The sequence below is a fragment of the Erpetoichthys calabaricus genome, chromosome 8 (genome assembly GCF_900747795.2).
Source record: "Erpetoichthys calabaricus chromosome 8, fErpCal1.3, whole genome shotgun sequence".
NCBI classification, from domain to species: Eukaryota; Metazoa; Chordata; class Cladistia; order Polypteriformes; family Polypteridae; genus Erpetoichthys; species Erpetoichthys calabaricus.
The window spans coordinates 99,355,169-99,377,833 of record NC_041401.2 but is presented as its reverse complement, the minus strand read 5'-3'; the positions used below and the strand labels follow the sequence as shown (position 1 = coordinate 99,377,833).

General features: G+C 37.1%; 3 protein-coding genes across 4 annotated transcripts in view; 1 reads left to right on the top strand and 2 right to left on the bottom strand.

Annotated features, from left to right (window-relative positions):
- The window catches only part of nup88 (nucleoporin 88), a 41,568-nt gene extending 25,476 nt beyond the window's left edge, over window positions 1–16,092 (bottom strand). Inside the window, exons 1-6 of the mRNA XM_028807154.2 lie at window positions 15,823–16,092; window positions 10,940–11,109; window positions 6,699–6,824; window positions 2,894–2,980; window positions 2,601–2,777; window positions 358–544 (exon numbers count right to left, since the gene is read on the bottom strand). Coding sequence (XP_028662987.1) covers window positions 358–544; window positions 2,601–2,777; window positions 2,894–2,980; window positions 6,699–6,824; window positions 10,940–11,109; window positions 15,823–16,059 — 984 coding nt within the window. The 5' untranslated portion in view covers window positions 16,060–16,092. The remainder of the gene's footprint in view (window positions 1–357; window positions 545–2,600; window positions 2,778–2,893; window positions 2,981–6,698; window positions 6,825–10,939; window positions 11,110–15,822) is intronic.
- The window catches only part of zgc:171740 (uncharacterized protein LOC795694 homolog), a 317,785-nt gene that overhangs the window by 192,173 nt on the left and 102,947 nt on the right, over window positions 1–22,665 (bottom strand). The window lies entirely within an intron of this gene.
- LOC114655869 (E3 ubiquitin-protein ligase TRIM50-like) overlaps window positions 16,196–22,665 on the top strand; it is a 31,796-nt gene continuing 25,326 nt past the window's right edge. Inside the window, exons 1-3 of one of the 2 annotated variants that reach the window (XM_051930788.1) lie at window positions 16,196–16,315; window positions 20,643–20,983; window positions 21,989–22,422. In XM_051930788.1, the coding sequence (XP_051786748.1) occupies window positions 22,018–22,422 (405 nt within the window). In that variant the 5' untranslated portion in view covers window positions 16,196–16,315; window positions 20,643–20,983; window positions 21,989–22,017. The remainder of the gene's footprint in view (window positions 16,316–20,642; window positions 20,984–21,988; window positions 22,423–22,665) is intronic. The other variant, XM_028807152.2, reaches the window with a different exon arrangement.

The window sequence follows — 22,665 nt, the reverse complement described above, 5'->3', positions numbered from 1 at the left end:
CTTTGAAATAAAAATTTATAATCCAAACATTTGACTCATATTCTCCCTTTGTGGATTTCTAGCTACAAATAAAAAACCTATACACACATATAATTAAATATAGTGTATGTATGCACATATACACACACATTTATAGATATTCTTTCACCTCAGTCCCTGCAGCAAAAATACATAAACCTCTTTTTCTCTTTGATTTTCTATCCAGGCACACAAATATTCAAGTCTCACAGAAATAAAGCTGTACAAAATATTGACAGTTGATATGTGGCGATATTCATGTCTTGCATCAGATCTTCTTAAATAATATTAATCCAAAAATTATGAGCTTTGTGTAAATGCTAAGCTAGCAATACTTACGCTGCCCTCCTCATCTTCCTCCCCTTCCAGTACAACACAGTGGTACATCGTGCCCGTTTCTGTGGCAATTACCAAGATGTTCGGGACACAGGGTAGACACAGCACTGCACATGCATCATATCCATAATTATCTTCAGCCGCGGGATGCATAGGCAAAGGGCCAAGTAACTTTCCAAAACTGTTCCCACTGTAGAAATGGAGGAGAAAAAAAAAAAAAAACAAAACACCACAACTGATATATCAACTTTAAACGATAAAACACACTGTAAAAACCGTTGAATCTTTGATATTCTTGTCATAAAAAAATTACAGACAAAATGGTAATTAACTGAACCCTTTTATGTCTCTTTATGAATCAACTATGATTTTCTTTGTGGTACATGTAAAACGGTAATCGAAAAGCTTTTGTCCAAAACCTGAATGGGTGCTCTACAGTGCTTGGTATTTGGCTAGAGATTAGCTCCAAAGTACTATAAAACATGATTTTAAGATTTGTGCTTTACATTGTACACATCTTATTGTGGGACTATGTCAACATGGGAGCTAAAAACTGTAAAATCAACTACCATGTAATACTTCAGTACACTTCTGGAGGTTAATTCTTGCCTAGTCAAAATGCCTAAGGACCACTTCATTTCATATTCCACTGTCAAGAGATGGGCTGCCGAACTGCAATATGGCAGATGTCTCTCAAACATTATTCAAGGTCTGGCCAGCCTTTGACACTGGTAACTGAAGAAAATGTTGCCATCATGGAGCAAATCATATTAGAGTAGTGAAGACTTAACAGTGTGCAAGATAGCACAAACTACATGATTAGAATTGATTCTGCTAACTTGTAACTAAATGAACAATAAAACATGGCAAGGTCTGGGCCCAGAAAGATGACTCCTGAAATGACATTTCCACACATCTGGTATAAGAAGCATGTTATAAAACACTGGGGATTAAGTTTTGAGACCTCATTGTTACAAACTGTCCAAACAATCAATGAAACAAGGGAAGAACTGCAATTCCAATACCAAAGAAACTCAAGATACTAGCCAGCGTCTGCAAGACCACATGAACAATATTTTAGATTAGATAAACTTTATGAAAATGTGTGTGTAGTCCATATAAATGGTATACCTCAGATAGCTTACTTAACCAGTCAATATTATGCCGATTTTCTTGAGACAGTCAGTCAACGCATTGTCTTTTTCACAACACCACTACCACCCAGTATGCACAAGTTGCAATGTCTACTCTGAGAAACTGTGGATTACAAAAGATGCCACTCCCACCCTATTCTCCAGACCAGGCTCCGTGTGACTACTGAAGGTGGTATACCTCCATGGGATGCATGATGTCAACTACGAAGACAGCTATAGATGAATGGGTGCAAAAGAAAGATAAGAAGACTTTAGTCTGCAACAAAGATATTTCATGCACAGACTGTGCAAGTTATTAGGAGTCAATGGTACACTATGGCCAAATAAAACTGTAAACTCCAAGACTGCCATCAATTTCCACCTCCATCCCACTGTGTGACACAGAAAAGGGCACTTCATCTGTCTGTGCTCCAACTTTAAACAAATATATGCCACTTGCTTCAATGATGAGAGGCAGGAACCTGAACCTGTCAGGCTGCGTTATGTGCTTCACAGGAACTAACAGTAGGGAACACTTGTTTACTTATTTAAAACCACACTTACCAAACAACCTAACCAGCATATCTTTAGGATGTGAAATGAAAGCAGAGGACACAGTGAAAACTTTCAAACTCTATGCAGTGCACATACAGTTATCTGTGAGAATGTTGCACTAAAATACTGCATCATGCTACCCCTTTAAATGTGGTAGTGCTACAAAATGACTCCCAAATTAAGAACTATACAATAAACCTCTTAAAGACAATCAATATCTCACATTTTAAAGACAGTGTAAAAAGCCAATAATTATGAAATGCATATATAATGCAGTGTGGTCCAGCAATGAACAGGTATTCCATCAGGGTTGGCTCCAGTCCCCACTGACCTGAAATTGACTAAAGTAAGTCTGAAAATATATTAAACTGAATTATACATTTTGTTCTATCACAACTCATTGCACCTCTAAATGTGTAGAGTTTTCTCTAAATTTAAGAATATTAAATAAAAGTTAATAAAATTAAATTGAACTAAACTGACTATTCACTACCAGAGTTGTTCTGTTTTTCTCTCACGTCTCATATTAAGTGAAGGGGAATGCAGTTTATAACTCACCTACGACCCAAACTGACATAGCTGAGGAAAGTTTCTCCGTTTTCATAAAGAACATACAATGGATATACTAATGCATTTTCTTTAGTGCGCAATCCTTTGCTCTGCTTGGAGGCTTGTACCATGGGTCCAAAATCAAAAGCAACTGCAATTTCTCCCAGAGAGGCCACATATGATCGCCTGTCAAAGAACAGAGATATTATTAAAAATAGCTTTTCTTAAGTCATTTTTGTCTTTATTGTGTTAAAAAGGAAAGAAATATGTTAAAAAATATATAATTTCATTGATTTACTTACCCCTGCCTTTGAACTGTGTTGTCCTCCTCCTGCTGTGACAATGATAAAATTTTAGTTGGAATTTGTGGCTCCTTCAGGTTGTAAGATCTGTGCAAAACAGTGGTATAAAATAACTTAAACTGAGGTCATCTTCCATGTGTAATTTGGATATAAGGTCTGAAATATTCATTATTATTCTTGACTAATAAAGACTTCATGTGCAAAAAAGCCCAACAAATGTAATATTAAAATCCAAACTACTTGCGTGTTTCAACATTTATGGGAACTACCTATGTATTAAGGTTGCATGGTGGTACAGGATCAATATACTGTAGTACAGTTGTGCTTGAAAGTTTATGAACCCTTTAGAATTTTCTATATTTCTGCATAAATATGACCTATTTCGAGATTTCGATCATTTTCCTCAATAAATAAATGACCAAGTATAATATTTTTGTCTCATTTGTTTAACTGGTTTCTCTTTATCTACTTTTAGGACTTGAGTGAAAATCTGATGATGTTTTAGGTCATATTTATGCAGAAATATAGACAATTCTAAAGGGTTTACAAACTTTCAAGCACAACTGTAGCTGTGCATAGGTTTAGTTTTAAAATTTGTTCTATTTGAAGTTTGCACAATCTGCGTACTATCGAATTTATATACTCCATTTACATCTCGCATTCCAAAAACATACTATGTACACCTTAGGATAACGGACAACTTTTAGCTGGCTAAACTAGAATAGCCAAATGTGGGCACAGGCGTGTGTGGCACGGCTATAGGTTTTTAGCATATGTATTTAACCCTCATACTACCAACTGGGGTTTTTGGGGACCCCAGAGGTATATATTTTGTCATATCTCACAGGAGCTTTTTTTTTTTTTTTTAAATCACTACAATTTTTTATGACTGGATCATTCTATGATCATTGTTTTGTATTTCTGCTTTGATTACTGCTTTTTAAAAATACAAATGTCAAAAGTACCCATTCCCGCCTATGCAATTTTAAGAAATATAACTATTTATTCAATCACTGTTTCTGATTGGTCCTAAGTTAGACTTTCACACATTATCAATGGGTGTAGGGAAACTCTGTTAGTCATATAGCAGGAGACAGACACAGCAGCAAATAGAGATTTCCACAGCTCCTCTGTTGACAATGTGAGATACTACTGTTCCTAAGGTAAGAGAAGTTCCAGTTTGTCTGAAATACAATGCATTGCTTCATAATCAAAAGTTATACAACTATAAAATGTAATGTTTATGTTCTGTTATAAAAGTTAATAATGTAAAGTAATATTGCCATGTAGTCCGAGCATGATGAAGACTGTGGGAAAAAAAATGAAATTGTAATATGTTTTGAGGCTGCAGTGGGGAAAGGTTGGAAGAAGAGATATTTAAGGGGAAGGAGGTTTCTCAGAGCTTCAAGATGCATTTTTCTAAGATTATGGACAATATACGTAGCACATCTCCCACAGTACTGTACTTCATTCCAGGCACAGACGTGTATGAATGAGCAGCTTGTTGGTTTCAGAAGCAAGTGCAGTTGCTAAAATAATCTATTTTTCTTGAGATTACATTACTTACATAACTAAATGCTTTGAGAAGAAATAAGTTTTGCTATTATTTTGCTATAATCAGCAGTCGGCAGTTCATGTATGTAAAATATGTCGGTAGGATGAATGCTAATACTGCCATTTATGTGACACTAGGTGCCACACTGGACAAATGAATGTTTACTACAAAAAAAAAAAAAAAAACCACAACAACTACCTTCAAAATCATATTTGTTAATCCTTTCTACTCAAAGAGTAAACTCTATGAACTTTATTTTTTTTATCCTTTATATGCAAAGAACCAGCAAGATGCAGGGGTAGAAGAATCATCGATGGCTGTCTGTCAGAGCCATTGCCATTTCACCTACGTGGCTGTCCTAGATTACTGTCTTGATTGGATACAAGTTGTGTCGTGTGCCTTTCTGCATTGTGCTTTGTCGTAGGGAGCGCTCCCACACACCTTAACCCAAACCGCTTCAGAAATTGTAGAGGTGAATATAAAATTTGTTCTACCAACAGTTCACAGGATCTGCCACTCTCCAAGCTTCAATTGCACCAGATACATGGGACCGGTTTATGGACACTGTTAGGTGTTTATTGCTGCGTGATGTATTTGTTATCACCGTAAGGGAAGGGAAGTGTTTTCTACCTATTTGTTGTTTATATATTTCCTTTACAATTAATATACTGCACAGTATTCTTTGATTCACTTTATTTTGTGTCTGTGGATGAATGATGCGAGTCAGGCCACGCTGGGTGCGTACCTGGGATCCCGACCAAAAAAAACAAAAAAAAACAAATCACCATCCCTATAATGGTGTGAATCTGAGTGGCACCAGACTGATAAAAGACTACAGTCACAAATACTCAAACTTTCTAGAAAGGAAAAGCAGATGTAATTAAGCACATAAAATTTCTCGGAAAGGCTCTTAAACCTACTCTCACAATAACTGTTGTGCACTATTAATTATTTGCACACAGATGCCTCTCACTTAATAGTCTTTAGTGGTGAGCGATCCCTGTAGAGTTTGCTTTGCTGCAAGTTAAGCAAAATCACAAATGTTAGGGAACTACACCCAAATGCACTGAAGTCAATGAGGAAGGAGGATCGGAACTAATTTTCATTGGCTTGCAATGGTGTTTCAATTGTCCCTGAGGACTAAGTAAGCATCAGCCAACAATGCTGGACGTATTATTGTGGGCAAAAATGTGATCCAAGCTGTAAAGCAGTGTTAAGCACTGGACTACCAGCCTCAAACAATAAAAGATATATACAGAATTTTATACATACACACACATATAAATAGCATTCAGAGTTCAAGTTGTGAGGCACACAGTAGCCATGTGAAGCTCATATTTCATTGTTTGAAATCTTGACACCGGATGCAGCTGGAACATCTTCTTGTTTCCAATCTTTGTGCAGATGCTTTGCATTTTCTTCCATTAAGAAGATACAAACATCTTATGAACAGTAATAAATCTTTATTATTATTTCACAGTGTCTTCTGCAAACAAATTAGCCATGTGGTGCTGGCTGCTAGCTCACAGGGATCAGAGTTATACATCTGTTGCCAGTACTCATAATATTCTCATTATGGTCCGCTAATGTACCCCTCAAATAAAAAGACTGCAGGTTTATTTAATAAATAAATAAATAAATAAATAAATAAATAGATAGAAAACCATGCACGGTGGAAGGCTGGAGTACTGATTACATTGTGACATAATTCAAACCTGAAGCTGCATGGAAACAATCTTACACGCATGCACATGGCTGCTACAGCTCTGTGATATCACATGGACCTATATTCCTATGTCAAAAATAGCTTTACTGTAGTAGTAAACATACCGGTCAGTGCAAAATCCAGATCTTTTGAATACTACACAGTGCTAAAAATTATTTATCTATGTACTGATTAGCTGCCCCTGAATGTGGTTAGAATTTCCAGAGTAAGCCAAAAGAAACACCAAGAAAAACACATCAGAGTTCACTCCTATAAATGAAAACTTGCTAGGTGGCAATCAAAAGTGGAACCAATTACACAACACATATAAATTGACCAAGACAAGAAAACGAAGGAACTACACTGCCAAGCCCTTAATTGTTTGTTTAAAAAACAAAAAAAAAAACCACAATGACAATTTTCTTATTAAATCTGATACTTTCTTAATTGATTTACAATTAATCAAATATGAACAGTGCAAAAGTGGATTGGGTTTTTTGAGCTGAATTTTTAATAGTCCTTTACAAAAACAAATTTGTGCATACCTCAGAGTATTGTCAGATGTCAGTAGAACTAAATGAAGCTCTTCTGTCTCGCTGGGGTACCAGGCCGCTTGTCTTAACTTTAAACACTGAGAACTTGTGAAGAATCTCTCTGCCACTGGAATTGTCCTTAACAGGTAAAGAAAGTCATCACAGAAAGAAAGACATCAATGTTTTTTTAATTTTACAAAGAAGAAATTACATTATATAAAAAGTAAAAAAATGCTGATAACACCCAAAGCAACAGCTCCTATTTTTTAAAGCAAGTAGTTATCTGCACAATATCACATTTGAAGACCCTTCTACTACTACGCATCAATTAAATCACTGTCTGCAATCAAATGGAAGTCTACAAAAATCGCCCTCACTTCTCTAACAATATAACCAGATCAGCTATCCAAGAAGGAACTTATTTGTTGCATATTAAATATGTTTAAGCTTTTTAAAAGGATAACTTTGGTATTTTTCAAGTTAAAGTCTCTTCTTCACATGCATGTATTAATTTGGCACATAAAAAATTGTGCTCTAAAGTGAAGCTTCTTTTTTATAAATGTTAAAAAATACCTAGATTCTTCTTGTGCAGGCATAACAGTGTTTACATTTTTATGTTAATTATTAATTAAGCAGTATTTTTCAGTTACTGGAGAGAAAATGTCACCTAAATCAATGTGCACATGGTAAGTTAAATTGTGTAGTCCATGATGATACCATCCTAAAATCTCTAAGATTTGAAAATTCCAATATTTGTTGTCACACTGGGTGAGAATCCCATTGTCAATCACACATTAAAATTCAAGCCCTGCATTGTGTTTTGGTATTTATGAATGCCAAAACTAGTTTACTTAAAATTATAGTTGGATAATTACTCCTTGGATATACCAGTATTTTAAAGCTCCTCTTATTGTTAAAATTTATATATTTTACATTACAGAAAAAAGTAAAACATTACAGAAAAAGGTAAATACTATTCACTTGAATAACGGAAGTACTTTTAATAAAAAGCAGTTGAATGCGATTTCTGTTTTTACCTTGGTATCAAAATAATATCAAGCATCTTGACATTTCACTGGTATTTGTATTAAATACAGAAATTCTGGAATCACGACATCCCCATTGTTATGAAATCAGCTGATACGAGTACACATATGCTGTGAAACCACCGTCAATATGTGTGACAGTGCATGTGTACATAAATCGTATTGTTTTACAGACAGTGCTGGGGTACAAACTGAATCACATATGGACAGAAAGGCTTGATGGTACATGAGAACTCAAACCACTTAATTTTTCATAATCGGTCCTCCTTGAACAGTCAAGCTCCTTATTAAACCAATCATTCCAGCTGCAGCCTTGGTATATTCTCAGATGCATGTCAACATCAAGCAAATAAAACATACAATTCATTGTCCAATGTTCATTTATGGTCAGGCCTGCCATGAGTGTGCCACCTTCCAGCTTTGTACTCTTTACCTGTTTGCTTTTTATCACATAGATACTGGTGCAAGCAGTGTACAATAATTCTCCAAATTCTGAGAAAAATTGTAATGCTACTCCCAGTGAATGTATATACAACTTTAACTGAAATCATGAACCACAAAACCACAGGATGGAGCGATTATGACAGGGGTTGCTTTTCACCTATTGCACTCTGGGTTACTATATTTTACATAACCTACAGATTGACAGTGTGGTGTGTGCTGGACAAATGTGCACATAACAGTTCCATTGATCTTTGCATACATGACACTGTGTTTACATCTTGCCTGAAGAAGGGGCCTGAGTTGCCTCGAAAGCTTGCATATTGTAGTCTTTTTAGTTAGCCAATAAAAGGTGTCATTTTGCTTGGCTTTTCTCCACATTCATAATGGCTAACACGGTACAACACCCTAGTACTACATGACAATAAATAACAGAACTGATTACACTACATTCTTTATCAAAACATTTGATGTTTGAAAAGTTAGGGTCATCTGCTTGTCAATAACCAAGTTCACACTTCCAATCAGCTTCATTAAGGATATTTTGCGGGGTGTTGTGTACACACAAAAATAAAAAAATAAAATGCTGAGGAAATTAAAAAGGCAGATTTTGTGTTAGAGATAAACCACAATGAAACAGACTGAAACACTGCAAACCAACTGTAGAATTTCATAGCACATGCAAAGTTGCTTTTGCTGAGGATAATGTAATAGATAACAGTAATTACAGTAGAACATTTTACTGTTCCTTCTTGCAAGATATTTACTCAAGCCCAATTTGGGATCCTCAGGTGGTTTGTCATGTGGTTAAGGTGGTAATGCGCTGTATCAGTGCATGCTCCCAACATCTCACATAATATTTCTGCACGCCATGACTAAAATAAATGGAAAACTGAAAGGTGTTTTAGATTTATCTATGATCTTCATTAAGCCTAGTGAAAAACAGTGTTGTGTGGAATTTCTTTCAATGATTATAGTCGAGTTGTCTACAGAACAAAATACAGCAATTCACTGTTGCATAACAACATTCAATAATGTCAATTATAACAGTGACAAGAAAGCTGTTTCTGAGGTAAAAACTGGCTTGCTGGAGGAAACCACAACCCAGGGACTGAAAGGCTGCTGGGGAAATAGATAACCAGCAAGGTAAAGCTTACAGCTGGTCTCCTTTTAAAATGGTAGAATCTCATAAAAATGTGTTGCTTTTTTTCCTTCCTAAAACAACATTTATATGCTTGGTTTTGTAATATGTGTACAATCTTAAGATGACATATTTGGTAAGTTTAAGACTTCTGTTGTTATGGCTGGAGCCCTGATCCTTGACTTCCACTTTAAAATGCAAACACGGGCTAGGTATTTTTTTGGTTTTTAAATTTATTTAAAAAAAAAAAAAAAAAAAAAAAAAAAAAGAGCTTCACATTAGAACACAATTCCATGTGAAGAATTTATATATATACCATGACTGTGAACAAACAACTTTGACTTGAAAAATAAACTTATTCTTTAAAGGTCCAGACATTTCCAATTCATATCTTTTAAAAAGTGTTATTGTCTTTTAATACAATTAAAAGCACCCAACAGTGTTAAGAACTGACAGACATTTCCCATCATAACACAAATGCTGCCACACCTAAAATCGATGTCTTTGTTAATAAATGATTACCCATTTTCTTATAAATAGGTTCAACATCTTTATACCTACACCAATATAAATTAAGTCAGAAAAACATGTAGATCTACTGTATAAAGCCACCCATTAAAAGTGAACAGGATCTATAACTTATGATAGAGATTTCTCTGCAGTGACATGACACATACACAATTGGGCTATGTAATTGGAAACAGCAGATTCTATAAGACTTGTTGTGTAATCTTAAATCCTTCAAGGCACTTTGATCCAGCAATGTTGTGAAGTGTGATGTGCTCTTTGACGCGAAGATGTGTGGTATGAAGGCAGCTGTAGCAAACTATTTTGGAAAAGAATATCATTGGGTCTCAAACTGTATCAATCATCTGTAGTCCACCAGGTTTTTAAGTAAAACACAAGATGAAAGTCACTATCAATGTAAAGTAGCTTTTTAATTGCTCAGTTATGCAAGTGCGTTACAAACTTACTTTGGTATTTATTTACAACCAATCACACTGTGGCTCAATATCTTTCTTTTCAATATTTCCCCTTGGGATTAATAAAGTATCTATATATCTATCTATCTATCTGCACTACTAAATGAACTCAGATTTGCAAGAAGAGTCTAAAACTACCAGCACAATGTACATCAGAGTTTCTTATGGACAGTAACTAGTGTTTAATTAACCTTGCCATTTCTGGACACTTGGAGAAAATTTACAATGAGCCATAAAGATTAACAAACTAGTAAAACTGAGAATTATTTCAATGAACATGATGAAAACAGTATGACTCTTTCAACACTTTTTACTCACAGGCACCTAAACCTGCTCCTGCAAGACTGGAGAGTCCATATCTAAATCTTGAAATCCATAGATTTTTTTGCAGCATTTCAAAATTACCCCTTAAATGATTACTTCCTAACCAGGAAAGGTGGATGAAACAATCATTATGTAAGCAACTGGAAAGCTATGACAGTTTAGATGTCTTCCAGCAATTTATGAAAACTTCTAAACCCAATGTGCAGCTGGGAGTACAGATCAATGAGATAAACTTGCAATACCATACTTATTTTCCTTTATTAGCCAAATAATTGCCTTTACATTTGGAAATGCACATAATTTAAATTAACTCCATACCTGCAGTTGATTTTCTCACGACCTCCTTCAAACTGAGACCTCTTGCCCCAGCGTTGAGGAAGCTCTAGAACGCTCACTCCTTTTTCGCCAATTAAAGCTACATGGTACTGAGTGGGGCTTAGCAGCACTTCCTGGACATCAAATAATGGTGGATTGATGCACAAAATTGTCTGTGTGAAAGAGAAAAGGAAAATACACATTTATATTACACAAGCACAGAAATCCAGCAAATGATTAATCTTATTTTGTGTTGAGTCTACTTTTCCTTAGCAGTGACCAATAGGTATTTAAAATCCAGGGTTTGAATTTCATGAGTGACAGAATTTTTTTTTTTTTTACTAGTGTAACAACAATTTGGGGATTAGAACTTTATTTGTTTAGAGGAGTATTTTACCATGATATATAATTGTCATGTACTACCTATCATTTCTTAACATGTGGACATATGAAATGCATTGATTGATATTTTCTCACCAGTGACTGAAAAAAAATAACTGCTTAAAATCAATACTACAAAATAAAACTTCAAATATTATGATATTGTCACATGAATACCAAGATAATACAAGACATTATCATTTGCACAAACTCATTTTTAACAACACACTTTTCATACCAGGTTTGTCAGAAAAATCACTTTGAGGTTTGTAGTTGTGCTATTTATGTTTGCATTAGTATGTTTTCATATTCAAAAACTTTCCTTCATTTTTACATTAGTCACAACATTAAGGCTACCTCTGTGAAATCAAAGTTGTCGATTTGAGATTATTTTTTCAGAATTCCTATAAAACAGCTTTTGTTCTGTAGTTTTCAAGCTACCTCACAGAAGTGATGAGACTTTTCTACTGCTAAGACCTGTGTATTAATCCAGAATTAGTTATTGAATTAGGCCAACTGTAATTCAGAAATTATTCATATTTCTTGCATTTGCTATTCTACCATTCAAATGTGTGTCATGTGTGCTTTACTTACATTTTAGTTGTTATGCAAATATACATTGCTCTGGTTTGCAGAATTGTTTTTAGGAATTAAGAATGACATTTCAATAGCCCCACTAATTGCATGGTACTAAGATTATGCATTTCTGTTAACAAATAGTATGTCATAACTGCAGAGATTTTCCGCAAAACACTATGAACTAAAGCAAAAACCAATGTCTGCACAATTTGGAAATTTTGAAAACACTAACTAAAAAAAGTTTGTTTTGCAATGATGTGTAGACAGACGTTTGGATATGTGCGAAACTGGTGTCACTTCCAAGGTTGAATCCTGTTGTGCACCAAGAGCAGCTGGAAAAGGCAATGACTCCTGGTAACCGTGAATGTAATAAACTGGTTAGAAAATGGATGGTTGAACTGATAACTAGAAATGTTCACAAATCCAAACATAATCCTGCCAAATGCTCAACCAAGAGTCGACTGGTCACATTATCATGCTCTAAAAGCATGCGTTTTTATTTCTCAATAAATGTATTTTCATTTCTTAGCTGAAGTGGTGCCACATTGCACTTGCGTGGTGGAAAGGCAGTGAACAACAGAGAATGTTTAGGGTTCAGTACCATGGGAAGGGAATGGCCAAAATGGAATAATCTTCACAAACAAGTGCAGCATCCCAGGCAGCAAGTTTAGATGGGGCCCATTTGAGTAAGACCTGGGCCACCTACAGATGGGCCAATTCTCATTTTCCCAATGGGGGCCCATGTGGGTTAGCCCAAATTTATAATTACTTGGACCAGCCAACGGGGGTGGGGGGTTAAAAAAACAAACCATATGCACATCATATAGAGAAAATCTGGGCAAACCCATATGAGCAGAATTGAGCCTGGGCCCAGTGTATTTCATATAGGGATAATTTGAGCAAAACCCAAAAAGTGAGTAGAACATATTCCATATGGGTTTCAAATAGGAAAAATATCATCAAGAGAGTAAAGTGTGTTAGTACATTCTATGCCCATGCAAGAACCTTGCTACTGTATCTTACAGAAAAAAAACAGTAATCAGTATTTTTAATTGTATTCGATACCAAATAAGTACAGTTTGAGTACTGAAGTATCGATTACTGTTGTATCGATAAGCCCATCCATACTCAGTACTTCAGGACTATTTTGTAAACACCAATTGGAGCATGTTCAGTGGAGCTGCTACATACAATGATTTTCACATTGATGTAAACAAATACAATGATTCTGTTTTTGGCGCTATAGGGAAGAGCATGGATGATGTCACCGTCATCAAAACATTCACAACTCAGGTGAATCAGAAGTCATGGATGACATCAGAGGTCCACAGAAGGTTGAGAATCAGGGATGCTGCCTTCAGATCAGGGGACAAAGTAGCCCTCAGGCTGGCAAGAACTGACCTCTCCCAAGCTATCAAACAGGCTAAACTGGAGTACAGAGGAGAATTTAAGGGAGAATTTTGTCACTTCAGAGACACAAGGCACATATGGCAGGAGATTCAGGCCATAAACTATAAAATAACACCACAGGTTGAGGACATTAATGCCTCCCTCCCTCCCTGTCAGGCTGAAGGAGTTCTATGGCAGGTTTGAGGCACCCAATTATACACCAGGGAACAAAACCACCCCCTGATGGTGAGAAGGCACTTAGACTGTGCACAGCGGACATGAGGAGGACACTGTCCAGCATCAATCCACATAAAGCTGTGGGACCTGATAAAACACCTGGTTGGGTGTTAAAAGATTGTAAAATCACCTGCTAACTCTGCAGCACACAACATCTTTAACGTGTCTCTCCAGCAGTCTGTCATACCTGCACAGTGTAAGACTTCCACCATCATTCATGTGCCCAAGAAAACAACTGTAACCTGCTTCATGACTATTGGCCTGTGGCACTGACTTCCGTCATAATGAAATGCTTTGAACAACTGGTCATGGGTCACATTAAAGCTAGTCCCCTGCTTTCACTGGATGCCTCACTGTTTGTGTATCATGCCAATCAGTCCAGAGATGATGCAATCACACTCGTCTCACACATCATACTATCCCACCTGGAGAAAAAGAACAGCTATGCCAGGATTTTGCCTATTGCCTTCAGTTCAGCCTTCGATACAATCATCCCACTGCAGCCAATATTAAAACTTTCTATGCTTCAACTGAACACCTCACTTGGAAAATGAATCTTGGACGACTTCTCAGAAAGACAACAGACAGTATGTGCTGGCACTAAGACATTGTGCACCATCAAGCTGAGTATGGGGGCCCTCAGGGCTGTGTGCTCAGTCCATTGTTCTTTACTCTGCTAACACGACTGTCCTCCCATATCCAGCACAAATCAAGTCATTAAGTTCGCTGATGAAACAACAGCAGTAGGACTGTAATGAAGATGAAATGTCTTACAGAGCTGAGGTGGAACAGTTAATGAGCTGGAGTGGGGACAATAATCTGACCCTTAAAGCAATAATACAAAGGCTGAACATCCCCCACCATATATCAATGGCTATCCTGTACAGAGGGTCAGCAGCACAAAAGTCTTGGCCATCTACATCACCGAGGATCTCTCCTGGACTCTTAATACCACACAGCAGGTCAAGAAAGCTCAGCACAGGTTACACTTCCTTAGGAGGCAGAAGTGAGTGAGAATCCCTCCTCCCATCCTCAACATCTTCTACCTGGGCACTATTGAGAGCATCCAGACGAGCTGCATCACATCCCGGTTCAGAAACTGCAGTGTCTCTGACAGGAAGACTCTGCAATGTGTGGTGAGGATGGCTGATAGGATTATTGGGGTCTCTCTCCCCTCCACCGAGGACATTTTTAAGGACAGATGCATTGTGAGTGACTCCTCACACTCCCCTCATGAACTGTTCAATCTCTTGGCATCTCATGGGTTGAAGAAAAAATCACTGCATAAAATCCAGAACAGCCAGAACATGCAATAGCTTCTTTCCACAGCCAGTAAGACTGCTAAACTCTATGTAACATGCACATAACAAGCCAGCCTTTATACACAATTATTTTTAGCAGTTATATTTAACTGACCATTTTACTAAGTATTGGTTAGGCTTTGTGAATTTAGGTCGGTCTTGGTTTACTTTTTTTTGTTTTTTTCTTTCCCTTAATGCACATTTTCTGGTCTCAAGTAACACAATTTCTTCCCATTATTTATTAGGTATGACTGGAATGACAAATACAAACTTGAATTAAGACTTGTTTCCTTACCTGAAATATCTACCTTACCTTGAAGCTAGAATTACAATTTAACATAAAGTGAAAGAAGTCACCCCATTAGATTTTTCCACATTTTCAATGGAGCTCAATGAAGCCTAAAGATATATTGTATTATAAAAATGTACTTCCTCTTGTTCTACTGCACTGTATGTGAATGCACACTGAAACACGTCTCCCCTGGTAACAGCCTTGCAAAAGTCTGGCTATATTCACATATAAAAAATACACATATTTTACTGTTCTCTTCAATTCTGTCACCGATGCGAAGATGCCCTAACCTCCCTTTTCCATTATTTCCCCAGCCTATTTATAGCACTATGGTGTCGTTTTGTAGGGGATTTCTCGATTTACTGGGTACATTCATTCATGTTTACAGTAGCAAACAATGCCATAAAGAAACCACACAGAACGTGACTAGGCTACGAATCAAATCTGGGACTTCAGAGCGGTCAGACAGCAGTGCTTAACGTGATCAATATGAGATACAGTCCTTATTCCATGGTTATCTGCCTATATATCTCCTCCAGAAGACACGGATCGCAGGTGGTCTATATTATGCTTGCAAATTTGTGAAAATATATTCATTCACCTATAAAGGTTAAGTCAATCGACAAATTTTCGGTTGCTAAAAAGAAGCACCCCACTTACCGAAAACAGGACTCCCTCAACTCAAACTACAAGCATATCACACTCACCTGGAACTCTTCCGAAGCCAAGCTTTCCGCGTTGTTCAACTGCCTTAAGTTCGTCGTATAAAATACGCAGTCTATACTATCCCATACAAACAGGTCTCCATCCAAGCAAAACATCAGGTTCTTTGCCAATCTACTTGCATTTCCACTCGGCTCTTTATCGGCATTTTGTCGCAGCTTATTAAATAGTTCATGACCAGGCAGATGAGCTGTCCAGTTCTCCTCCAAACAAGCCGCCATCTTCGCGGCTCCGGCTACGGGCAGCGTGACGTCAGATAATGGACCAATAAAAAAGGCTCCTTTAGCAGTGGGCGGTTCTTTTCCACTACGTTTCTAAGTCGCGTCGTCCAACAGCAAACTGCGACTGAGCGAACTACCGCTAACTTGAAAAGCTGCCTGCTACTTCAACTTGATTTGCTGAGACAGTAAAGTTGAGAAAGTGATGTGCGCAGACCTTGCGCGTTATAAACGCCGCCTTGCGGTTGTTTCTGCAATGGTACAGTAGCACTTTCCCTCTTTACCAAGTGTTTGTTGTACTGTACTCTGTTGATCAATATTATTTCCTTTTCCATTCCACCAGATTGCGAATTATTCCGTGAGCCTTTAGGTGCATACCCTTGACCATTTTGGGCGTAAGAGTTGCGCACTTCTTGGCATTATAAATGAAATGAAAACGACCGAGACTTACCGGTCTGTGTGCTTTTCACATAAAAATTAAAAACGAAAATGTGCATACTAGATTATGCTAATGGTGGTAAGTACGGGCACTACCTCCGAGAAACACATAGGGTAATGTAGTGAAATGTAGCCTAAACGTAATGTAGGCCTACAAATAGTTGGTTTTTAGTTTTGAAAGTTGTACCTTATTTTAAAAATATTTTAGACTTGATGAGTAGATTAGTAAAAGGATGGGTGGATGTAAAGTTCAAATGGTTAATTTTCAAAATTTTACAGACCATCCACAAAAAAATGTAACATTGAATCTTTCCTGGACAACTGAGTACCCCATGGCCTTACCAGATTGTGCACCATTGCATCCCACAAGAGTATAAAATTAGCACTGGGCAAGATAGGTTAAAATCCCATACAGACATTCTGAAATGTTTACATTGTAGTAACCAGAAAAGTTAAGGGTTGCTGTTGTACTATGTTCAGGGTGACTTTTACACATGGTGCGGTTCTCTTGGTTGTCATTACATTCCAATTAAGATTATTATCTGCAGCAGTGGATCATAAATGCGGTACCGGGGACTCACTGTGACTGCAGGTTTTTGTTCCAGCCAGATTCACAATCAGCGATAATAATCTATCTCATTTTATTAGCTGGTCTTTTTTCTCTTAATCATCTTCATTCTGAAAAGCACAACAGTATGATTTTTATAAGATATTTAGAAATACTTGTATTTTTACTATAGCTTTAAAATGCGTAACTCTTTGTTGTTTCCCTATTGTTTGCCATTTGCTTATGGCAGCAGACTCTGGACAAACTAGCATATTAATTCTGTTAGACCTCAGTGCAGAATTTGACACTGTTAGACATAACATCCTACTGTCCAGAATGGAGAACATGCTGGGTATCTCTGGCACTGCCCTCCAGTGGTTCAAGTCCTATCTGACTGATAGGCAAGAGTTTGTTAGTCTTGGCAACAGCAGATCCAACTCCATGCCAGTCACACAAGGAGTCCCCCAGGGCTCTGTCCTCGGTCCTCTGCTTTTCTGTATTTATATGCTTCCCCTTGGCCATATTATCCGTAGTTATGGACTGGGTTATCATTTTTATGCAGATGATACTCAGCTCTACTTCAATGTTAAAAGTGGAACTTCATCAGAGCTTTCTCAGCTCACAACCTGCCTTAGTGATATTAAAACCTGGATGGAGCAGAACTCTTTAAAATTAAATTGCAATAAAACTGAATTCCTGCAAATTGGGACTAAAATGCAACTTAATAAAATGAGCTCCTTCCCAGTCCATCTTGGCAGTGATCTCATCAGACCTGCCTCTACTGTAAAAAATCTTGGTGTCATTTTTGACTCCTCCCTCACTTATTCCGCCCACATAAATCACATTAAGAAACTTTCTTACTTTCACCTCCGTAACATAGCCCGTGTTCGCTCCTTCCTCTCCTTCTCTAATGCTGAGAAACTTGTCCATGCTTTTATCACATCCCACATCGATTATTGTAATTCCCTACTGGCAGGTGCCCCTTCTAATCTTATATCACAGCTCCAGCTTATTCAAAACTCAGCTGCAAGAGTCCTTACTCGAACCAGTAGCAGCGAGCACATCACACCCATCCTGCTCCATCTTCACTGGCTCCCTGTGTCCTACAGAATCAAATATAAAATCCTACTAATAACCTACAAAGCCTTAAATAACCTCGCACCAAACTACATCAGTGACCTTCTCCATCACTATGTGCCTGCCCGCCCACTAAGGTCCTCTGATTCTGGTAATCTTGTTGTGCCCCTCACTAATCTACACTCCATGGGTTGACAGGGCCTTCAGCTGTATAGCGCCCAGACTCTGGAATGACCTACCGAAATTAATCAGGTCAGCTGACTCCATGAATTCTTTTAAAAAACAACTCAAAACTCATCTGTTCAGGAAGGCTTTTAGCTCTACTTGACTTTATTACCTTTCTTTCAGTTTACTTCTCTGTCAAGATGCTCATGTAACCTGTATGTGTGTGTGCTAGACCATCAATTATGTTGTCTGGTTTTTTTCAGAACTTACTGTCTTAATCTTCTTTATTTATTTATCTGGTTTGTACAATGCTATATACTGTATATTCTGCCGTTCTTTATTATATTCTGTAAGTGCCTTGAGCATGGGAAAGGCGCTATATAAATAAAATGTATTATTATTATTATTATTATTTTCTGTGTAGTTAGCTTCCTTAATTGTATCCTAATAACAACATTGTATGATGAAAGCCTGCTACTTCGGCATCATGTTAAAAAATTTTTAAAAAAAACCTAAATTATTCCCATACAACTGCATAGTGCATTTTAATATAAATTGGATTTGTGAAACAATGTCATGTACTTGGACTGTCTTTGAATAATTTAAAAGAAAGTCCTAAATTCATAACGTAATTAATGGGATGCTGTTCAATTTCTCAGTCAGTATGTGAGGCTGGATGGTATTCAGTGCTTTACAAAAATCCAGTGAGAAGTCAAGCAAAATGACACCTTCTATTGGCTAACTAAAAAGATCACAATATGCAAGCTTTCGAGGCATCTCGGGCCCCTTTTTCAGGCAAGATGCCATCCAGAAATAATAATAAAAATAAATAAAATAATAATAAAATGCTGTGACATATGAACCAGGCTTATTGAGAAAAGTGTAGATTTGATGTAGGATAATCAGGTGAGGATCTTACACACTTCTGTTTGCACAGTAAGGAAATTGGTGGCTATCTTGGAATGACTTAGTTTGACAATGACACCAATCATCACCAAAGACACACACTCATTGGGCTAGTAGTAGTGCAGTGCTTTGCCCTTTCTTCTGAGAATGGAAGGCTCATTAAGATACTCAAATATCATGGAGGGTGTTGATCCTTTTTGACAAGTGGTAATTGACAAACTATCTTTATATACGAATAGGGCATCCACATGCCTATGTGGCCACTGCTATTTCTGTATCCAAACTCTCAATGCTCTCAGAGCCTTGTTGCCAAGAGCACAGTAGTGTTGCTGTGATAAGAACAAGGAAATATTAACATTTTTTCCCAAGTAACGTAACAAGTATAACAAGATGGAAAAGAAATTTGAATTGCCTGCAAATATGCACCCTTCTGATATTATAAGTGTTAGCAAAAAACATATTAAATGTGGCACATATAAGAAAGCATATTACATGTTCAAATTAACATTAATTAAATAATCAGATGATGAATATAAATACAAGAAAAAAGACATTTAACTAATTAAAATGTCGGCAGCATGATGGTATAGTGTTTAGTAACAACATTAGAGGACTAGATTGAAATTACACCTTAGTCACGATATGTGCTGGGCCTATGAGGCCTCCCATTCTCTGCATGGGTTTTCGCCAAGTGTTCTCACCTTCAGGATATGTCCGTCTATTCTGTAGTGGAAAAATCAGGAATCATTTCTTTGTGATTATTCTAAAACTGAATTGCGTGGATTCAGGGCTAGTCCTATCAACATCAACCCAAAGCAAGCAGGCCTCCATTACAAAAGACAATCTCACACTCACACTTGGATAACTAAAGAGTCCCCAGTTTTAATGTGCACGGTGATGTATATACTTTAAGTGGAAGTGCAGTTTATAAGTTAAAACTGAATTACACTTAGAGAAAGTTGCTGTATTCAACAAACTACCTTTTGAAAGGAAAGGCTGATCCTGACTATTAAGAAATATGAATTAGTCATATTCCAATTAAACTGTTTTTTTAAGTCTGCAAGAAAAATATTCACACAGGATTGTATCATTTAAACTGTGCTAATTATTCAGATGTATTAAAAAATTAAAACTAACATAACCTCTACAAAATAAATTTTGAGTATTTGGTGCCTGTCTAAAAGTGAAGCTCCCTAGTGAGCCTCACCATAGCAATATTGTTTCTGTGATGTCTGACAAACCTTATCATCTTTATGATGGACTCAGCATTCAGCGAACTAGTCTGTGGTGCTGCTTTTTTAACAGGAAAAGAACACCTCTGGTTGTGGTGCATCTATTCGTCACCAAGTCATACGACATAACACACCTTAATCAATTATAACAAAAGATACAGAAACAAGCTAAAATTTGATAATACAAGTATAATCTGTGTGTTTATTTTTCCTGTCTACAGAAACTTGTCTGATATGGCATGGCATGGGTAATCATAAGACTACCTACTACTTGCCAATTTGATAAAGCCCAAGGTGACCGATCCTTTGTGTAAAACACACAGAACGTCTGGGTGACAAGTGGATACTGCTCTGAGGGCAGTGCTGGAGACACTCTAATATGCGGACTTTCTGGCTACACATGTGAAGGTGAAATGATTTCTTTACTTCAAAGGCTGGCTCCTATATTTTATTTTTTAACATTGTTGCTTCTGGATCCTTTTGATGAACATGTCTGAAGTGTAATTCTGCTCTGAAGGTTCTAAACGAAAACTGCAAAATTTGCGTACATTTACTGCCAAAGGTAAGGATACAATATTGAACCATCTTTCTTGTGGTTGCATTCTTTTCCCACAGAATCTATGTGTACAGCGTCTGTCCACTCAAAGGAGCAAAATCTTATCTTTATAGCATCGGGTAGAACCAAGCCTAAATAAGGAGTCAGTAAATTGCAGGGCTCTCATCTGGGACCAGTTTTATAGCTGCTAATAAACCTAACACACATATCTATCTATCTATCTATCTATCTATCTATCTATCTATCTATCTATCTATCTATCTATCTATCTATCTATCTATCTATCTATCTATCTATCTATCTATCTATCTTTAAGTACCAGGAGGAAAAGACACGCAAATACATTGAGAATGTATAAAACAAAGTGAAGCCACTTTTGATTTGGAGCAACATTTTAAAATTTTAGGCACCTTTAGTTTTTCTTCCACATCCTAAAGTTGAGCATGTTGGGTTAATTTAGCTGCTCTAAACTGGCCCCACATGAGTAACCATGGGAATGTGTGGAATGGCACCAGTTTAGGGATCTTTCCTGGCTTGCACCTGGGGTTGGTGGGATAGACTTTGAGCTTAACAACCCTGACCTGTTTTCTGTGCTTAAGCAGGCGTAGTAATACATGGGTGGATTATTTCCTTCTTCATCTTCTTGGCACACACTGCCTGGAACACTCAGACTCTATTTTTGAAGCTCATTCTGTCTCCAAATTCAAAAATAAGATAAAGTCCAGCCTTTTCTGCTGCCAGTGCCTAAGCTTATTAATCTAATTTATGTTCACTTTTTGTTTGATGTACCCCTTGTAATTGACAACTCTCAAATAAATTAATGTAAATGTGACATTTACTGTATATGGGCCAAATAGTTTGACCACAAGGTACATATAAATTAAAAGTTGATTATGAATTAAATGTTGAATTCAAATACTGACATTCAAACCAAAATTTAAAAAAGAGAAGAATTTTGTATCCAATGTCTAAAGCAATTGTTTAATGTCTGTGATTTTTTTTATTTATTAGGTTCAAGCTATTTTTCCTATACCCCTAAGATGGCACGTCGATGTAGCTTTGAGTCCCTGGAGGACCAGCTCCTGTGTCCTATCTGCCTGGAGGTGTTTGTGGAGCCACTGATGCTAAAATGTGGTCATTCCTATTGCAAATCCTGCATAAGTTCCCTGGCTGTTGATCCGTTCAGCCAGTTCCCATGTCCTGTGTGCCGTTGTGAAGTGGACTGGAGCAGTTCCCCACCCAATGTGTCTTTAGCCAGGATTGTGGAAGCTCTCAGGGAACTGAATGGTGGCAGCTCAGAGGCTGAGACCTGTGTGGAACACCATAACCCACTCAGCTTGTACTGTGAACAAGACAAGGAGGTCATCTGTGGTTTGTGTGGCAGCATTGGAGCACACAGGAGCCACAAAATCACCCCTATCACAAGTGTATATAGCAGGATGAAGGTACTGTACACTCATACCATTTATATAGCTGAAACATTAGTGTCAATGTTTAATGTTTTAGGAATACTGATACACAAAAGAATAAATGGGATGCTGGTAAAATATTAAAAATGGATGTTTTTGGAATATAATGAAGAGTATAGCACTTGACCTACAAACAAAAAAAAACTAACTATTCATTGTACCATTAAATAACAAATAGTGACCAATGCATTTTATTAAACAAGCAGTAATTCACATAAT